The sequence below is a fragment of the Armigeres subalbatus genome, chromosome 3 (assembly GCF_024139115.2).
Source record: "Armigeres subalbatus isolate Guangzhou_Male chromosome 3, GZ_Asu_2, whole genome shotgun sequence".
NCBI classification, from domain to species: Eukaryota; Metazoa; Arthropoda; class Insecta; order Diptera; family Culicidae; genus Armigeres; species Armigeres subalbatus.
The window spans coordinates 427844621-427851690 of NC_085141.1; the positions used below are offsets into that span (position 1 = coordinate 427844621).

General features: G+C 38.9%; 1 protein-coding gene across 1 annotated transcript; it reads right to left on the reverse strand.

Annotated features, from left to right (window-relative positions):
• Positions 1-2840: 2840 nt before the first annotated feature.
• On the reverse strand, positions 2841-6143 carry LOC134224452 (putative uncharacterized protein DDB_G0277255). The gene is made up of 3 exons (XM_062703805.1): positions 5032-6143; positions 4562-4885; positions 2841-4438 (listed from the first exon to the last, which is right to left on the reverse strand). The coding sequence occupies exons 1-3, from the start codon at positions 5069-5071 to the stop codon at positions 3834-3836; spliced, it is 969 nt and encodes a 322-aa protein (XP_062559789.1). The 5' UTR covers positions 5072-6143; the 3' UTR covers positions 2841-3833.
• Between the last annotated feature and the right edge of the window lie 927 nt (positions 6144-7070).

Genomic DNA, 7070 nt, shown 5'->3' on the forward strand with positions numbered 1-7070 from the left:
TTTTCATTATTTCTCCATAGTCGAGCTATGTGTGAGCCACAGGTTTGAGCGAACGAAACACAACAACAACGAGTGCACACGCAAAACAGTGTCTCGGCATTGAAGTGATTCCTCTTCGGTATGTGCGTTCATGAGCGGGGATCCGGCGGTCGGCATTATATCGGATGTCTTTTTGTTCTAGATTTGTCACCTGTAACATCTAAGTTTCATTTAAACCCACCTTTGCGCGGCCAGCTCACCGCAGTCGTCGATTGGCGGCGGGCTGGTCCGCACTTACTCCAGGGCATTCGGATATTCGGCCGTTAAGCTGTTCAGTTAGTGGATTATTAGTGCAATGTGGAATAAAACCGTGCAAGGACGCAGAGCCGTGTATCTTTCAAGGAAGTTTCTATCACAAAAAATATTTATTACTTTTTCATCGAGAACTTTACACTTATATAACGATGCTTCAACCCAATGGATGGTACAACTCACCAGTTGCTTTTGTTTGTCAACTTGTTATAGTTCTTGTTATATATGCATTTTTTTTTTATTTTTACTCTCTTCGAAGTAAAGGATTTTCTTGCTGTAAAACTTATCACTATAATTAACCGATCGTAATCGTATAAAAAAAGATAAAAAATTAAAATATCCGAGACATTATAAAATCGTCCCCTATAAAGAGTTGCTTATCCGATCGGTTAGGGTGAAAATCTAAAATAAAAATACGGAGAGAAAAGGATTGCAAATGTTTACGAATGCACGTAGAGTCGCCTCTTTTGATTTTTGATTGCAAGTGAGATAAGTCGTGAGTGAAAAACGTCAATCGAAGATGGTCGTGGAGATTGTTGTGGAAATTTCGATCAATTTGTGCTCATCGATTCACCGAAAAAAAAAGAAAAATCTTCCTGAGTACTGGCTTCCAAAGGTGAGTAGATTGCATTTGATACGCTCTAGCACCATTCGAAATCAGTACTGAGCTGAAGGTTGAATCTCCAGGAGAGTGAAAATGATTGATATGATGCACCAAAAGTTATCGTCGGTTGTTGGGGTAAGTCAAATACACAATTGGTGAATTGGGGACGGAATCATCGCAAGAAGTAGGCTATGCATACTTCTATTGATATTTACGAAAACATAATAACAGATTTGCGGTTAAAGAGTAGGCGAGAATGGACTGCAGTTTCTCACGTTTCACAGATGACTTGATTGCACGCTTCATATACGTGCATACTGTTGGCTTCGATTGCTTCAAAGGAATTAATTGTTAAGATCGTTTGGGTGCATTCATTCAATCTTCGATGGATATGTTAATTGCCAATGTACCATTTGTTCATAACAAATAATATATCAGATAGAAATGTATTTTAAAACACATTTTAAAAGACAAATTAATTCCAATGGCTTGTAGAATTCATTTTAGTATAAATGCAAAAAAAATGAATAGAGGATGAGGATGTAGGGATGGAACATACATCTATAAAGTAACAGAATGGTGTTCCGTGATGTTCGTAGGGAATCATTTATTTCGCAAACAAACTCATTTGGTATGGAATTGCGTCGTAAATGTAGTGTCGATAAAATTCAAAGTGGTGAAATGGCTAAAATGCGGAATAAGACATCCATAATACGAAAAGTGAACTCCCTAGTACTTGATATTAAAGGGGCCAACGAGTGGAGGAGGATCTCGAGTTGGAGAAGTAAAATTTTTAAAAAGTTTGTAAAAATCCAACTGGGTAGCCAATATTTATATCGATTGAATGAAGAGAAAGGAAAAATTTACTGAATCTTAGTGCCCAATTAATTGCAAATCGCTTTGAATAAAAAATGGAAATACTTTGCTGAGTAATTCAGATATTGAATGGTAAAGTGCCTTTGATTTGAATTTGTGGAGAGATGAAAATGTACGGCAATATCCAATTTTTGATATCAAATAAACTGCTCCCACTCGAATGACAGTCCCATTTGACATCAAGTTTGAGTTAACCCACTGAATAATGCGCATTTCTAATGTACTTTCATAATAAAAATTACGATTTTGTATGTTCATAAGTGAAAAAACCAAGGCATGTGCGTCCCATATTGAAAGTACCCGCATAACAGTCCCATTAAGATTTTACATGACCTGACTACAAAACTAAACTATGTTTCAATGAAACTAGATCGTTTGACGGTAATCTATCGAATGATAAACAACTTAGCAAAATTTCAACAAGATCCGATGATATTCCAATTTATTAGATTTTTTTTGAAGTTTCACATGGAACATGCGGTTTGGAACTTTAATGGCCATTATCTCAGTATGCGAAAAAACAGTATGGGACTGATATGCGAATAGGAGCAGTAAAATTTAAAATAAAAAACTTAAATGTCTCTTTTTTTTGCAAATTTTTCATTAAACATTAATTAAATAGTAGTAATTGCATAATATCCCACAAAATAAATATTTTTCCACCCAACCAGTGATTGAGATGTTAGCTTACATCGTTTGTATAAGAATATAACGATTTCGCATATGCCAAGCTCATACAGGTTTTGATAGGATCTTATGCAGAATTGTTATAAAATCTAACAGTCGCTGGTTAAACAAAAATTAATAAAAATCCAATAATAAAATAAGAGACCAACATTAGAGGTACAGCGCCATCATGCCTTGTTACCTTTGTAGTTTTTCATATCGATGTTGTTGCTTGAGCTGTAAGTTTCCCTTTCAGTCACCGCTGTTAACCTTTGACAGTCTCAGTGACATCGTCGAGGATTGAAAATGTCTGGTTATGGTGCCTTTTCAATTCATACAGTTTTCGAATTGAATCTTCCACATCTGTATTGCGATAACAGATTTAAGCTAGAACAAATTTTTGAAAATCCTGTGTACACTTTTGAATTTATATACGTTGGCCTATTGCCATCTATTCAACTGATTGCGGCAGTACATACTGACGCAGCTGATTAATAACCGTCGAACGCAGCCAATGGATTTGACAGCCGCATTCAGGCTGCGTTTTCAATAACAATGATCCTTGCGCCATCTCCAATCGGTTGCTAAACGCGGTCCCAATTTAAAATACATTTGAATTAACGGTTGCCGATGTTTACACGTTTGGATGCCAGCCTCAATATCTGTTATCTGTGGTATTAGTTTTTCAAAATATTATGATTAATGTCCATGTCGAGTGGCCAATAACCGAAAAATAGCCAATCGGATTGTACTCATTCTGATTTTGAAGAACTGATTCTCATATGATCTCTCTTCTCCACAATAATCTTCCACGACCATAATCAGAAGAATTCACTAACGAAAGGTTTAGAGAACAACTACATATCAGGAACAAAAAAATATCATTTACAACAAACAACAAGGAATTAGTAAATGCGCTCGTTTTAAACAAGTGACGATTTATATTTAAAAAAGGTAATAATATAAAAAAGAGAAGCGTTCCTAACACAGACATCAGCATTAGTAAATATAGTACGAGTGGTTGTTTTGTTTCTCTTATAAATGGTATAAATGTGTTAACAATTGACCGTTGTTCTGACCGGGACACGACGGAACGCACGCGCGCTTCGATAAAAGTCTAGTCTTGGACTCTCTCTGTGTGTAATCTCGGCGAGTTTTCGAGGCACCACCAATGTTGCTTGTATTGTTTTTTTCTTGGATACGTTCTAACGTTAATCTGTTATTTTCACTAATAAAAAAGAGCGCACGATTGTTGTTGTTGCTGCAAATTACATGCCAGGCTTCCACACCGGTATTCTTAGAGTAAAACTTAATATTGCCTAAATATATTACCAATCAACATTGTATGAGTCTAAAGAAAGCTGGTTTCTTTCGTGCCTAGTTGTTAAATCATTGCTCACAGGTTCATCTTTTTCTCCTGTATCATTTTCCATGTGTCATTTCCGAGAGCTTTAGCAAAATGATCATCGACTTCTTCCTCGGAATCGGGCCTCATATGCTGTACGGTGCCCAGTTCGGGTTTGATTTTAAGCTCGGGTCGAACGTGCGGTTGAACCAATCCTGGCTCAGATTTTACCTTAAGCAATGGTGAGATCTCGACCACCGGTGGGATTATGTTATTATGTCTAATGATAGGACTTACGCTTCCCAGGTGACTGTTAACACTAAAGTTAACGTTATTTCCGGCGACGCTACCGGCACTGCTACTGGTTCCCCCGGCGACCATACTGGCAACACTGCTGATTCCACTGGAGCTACTGCTAGTGCTCAAGACAGCGCTATTGCTGCTACTATTGCTCGAACTACTGCTAATACTGCTACTGCTGCTAGTACTACTGTTTCTGGTATCACTGCCACTGCTTTTCTGCTGATTATTGTTGTTGTTTCCATAGATGGAAGCATATGTATTACCTAACGATCTCCGGAAGTGTTCCTCGATGAAAACGTCACAGTTCACCGGAGACAGATTATCACCCACAGCGCTTTTTATCACTATTTCACCTAAAATCGAAAACAAGTGGAATATTATTCAATCACAGGTGGAATTTATCTCACTAAAAAATCTCTTTACACTATGATTCATAGGATACCTGTTCAAATCAGTTTGAAACCCCCATTTCTTACCATTGCTATGCATACTGCTGATGCGCTTCTTGATTGGCGGCGGAGGCGCTTTCGTTATCACACTGGGACGTGTGTTAAGATTGATTGGCGCATCGTTGCCATTTCCGCCGCCGGTGTTGCAGCTGTGTTGAAGATCAGCCGCCGATATCCCGGTGGTGTTCACTTCAGGTGGGCGATCTGACGAGTCCTTCCGACGGACGGTCATATCTAGCGGGGTTTCCGGATCCAGCTCCATCGGAGTTACCGGTGGAACGGCGGCTGCGGCAACTGGTGGTCGATGCATGTCATATACAATCCGGTCATATTTGATCGACGGTTGCGGTTCTGAAAATAAATATGAAGGTACATAAATTTACGAATTTTACCCAGTATAAAAACATTGCCTCATCATATATATATTATTGTTTTGTTCAAAATTATTTCGATCACAAAAATGTTTGATTCTAATCAACACCCCATGATTTACATACCTGGACTTTCGTGAGGACCGGCACCCGGATCTCGGATCATATTGAGACGCGTTTGCACGAACTTCTTCAGTGTTGCTGCTTGTAGGGACCGAGCTGCTAGAAAAAAGATACTCCCCGCCTCCCGCGGCCACCACTGCTCATAGAAGGGTTGATACGTGAGGAGCTGTCACGCAGCAGGCGAGTCGTTTTTAGTTACCGTAATGGCAGACTAAAATCGAGTTTGTGATTGCCAACACGTCCGGCGGTAAAATTGCACACTCGTATTAGTTTTCCAACAGCCACTTCAGTCGGTGCAACTCCGGATTTAATCCAAATTCAACGAAAAAACTGCTTTTCAGACAGTGCAGTAAATGTCTCACAACATGCGAGAGAGCAAAAGATAAATCAAAATGTCAAAATCAAATCTTCTTCTTCCTTTTGCGCAAGATACCACCACACACAAACACTTTGTCTTGTTTCTTTTTTCTATCACTTACGATGTCCACTTTGGTTGAACGATCGTGATCTTTTCTCTTTCTTGCTTTGACCAAGACTTTCCTTGTCTTACTTGCTTCTTTTCTATTCTTTTGTGTGCTACAGCGGAGGAAAATTTCCTTTTCTCTGCCTTTCACTTGCACGATCGTGCCGAAAGATTTGATCTGTGTAGCAGACGATGGAAATTTTGTCCGCAATTCACCTGCCCTTTCAACAAGCGACGATCGAGAATCCAACAATAACCATCCCGTCGGCGAAATCCAGCAATTTCGGCAACCGCTGCGAAGGACTTTCCAGCTCAAACAGCAACACACTATTTAGTCCGAAACGGAGTGGAAATTTATGTGCCTCAACCAGCAGACAAGCTTCGAAACACCAAACGGGAGACAACGAACCTCTCTCCGAAAGGGACTGTACAAATTGGACCCGATTGTTTTGTTTTCTCTCTCTTGGTTCTGCTGTTGTTGTTATTCCTTGCTGCTACTAGCTCTACTCGGACAACCGAACAACCGACCGAAAGGCGACATCAGTATGGTCACTATCATATAGGCAGTGCACTTTGACTCGCGGAACGCAAGAGTTTGCGTTGCGGACGCTCAGAAGAAAACAACGGCCGGCCATGTTGGTCGACATGCACTGAGATCAAAAATATTGGATATGAGCTACTGTCAATTTAATATAGTCTGGCGGAAATTATGGGATCAAATCTGCGCGAAGGAACTCATTTACTCATAAATAGGCACTTTTCCCCGCTATCTGCTATTTTCACTGGAAGTACTTTTGAATTTCCACTCGAAATTGTTTTGAATTATCAATAGAAAATATTCCAAATTTCTACGAGAAATTCATCTGATGTGCCAAGAGACATTTCTCTCAATTAGGAATAAAGGTTACATGAAGAAGAAGAAGTCAAAGGATGATTTTTGAAAGTTACGCACGGAAAAGCATACGGAATTTTTTTACAACACTTCTCGAAAGTTTTAGAAGTAATTTAATTAAAGTTATTGGCAGTACGGGGTTGAACTTTGCTTATAATATGTATAAAAGTGCAGTATCAAAAAATAAAATTCAAAATCGAAATATGTTAAGAAAATTATTTTGAGCTTTTTAGTGGAATGTTTTCATTTGTCATAAGACGAGTTTGTACCATAATCCCATTTAATTCCACCACTTAATTGTACCTTGACAGTTACGTATTTCGATCTCAGCAGTAAGCTCGTCTTCTGTGTATCGAGCTAAAAGATACTACTAGTTAACCCTCAAAAGCCGGGACGACAGTCAACTCCTTCAAAGTGCTCTTCTCGTAAATCGTTGACCAAATTTCGCCCGGGCTTTTCTCAAAGGGATTAGTAGCGCTTTCTTTGACATAGGTGCCGCCTAGACCCCTCCCGCTTCATGATTATCGAAAATGTCTGTGTTTTTTCCTTATTTTTTGCTATGATAAGAATTTCTTCAGTAATCAAGTGCAATAAAGTTCTGGCGCCATAAAATAAAGTAGATACATTAAATATTTCAAGTAGAAGTGATTTTGAACGTTTAAGTTATCTGATTACTGTAATTACCGA

What these genes read in the sequence shown, in the direction of transcription:
- LOC134224452 (XM_062703805.1), bottom strand. Translation starts at nt 5,071, where the DNA reads ATGATCCGAGATCCGGGTGCCGGTCCTCACGAAAGTCCAG. An exon ending in CGGTCCTCACGAAAGTCCAG is followed by an intron (nt 4,886 to 5,031) that starts GTATGTAAATCA and finishes ATTTATTTTCAG; the next exon opens with AACCGCAACCGTCGATCAAA. An exon ending in CAGCAGTATGCATAGCAATG is followed by an intron (nt 4,439 to 4,561) that starts GTAAGAAATGGG and finishes TTTCGATTTTAG; the next exon opens with GTGAAATAGTGATAAAAAGC.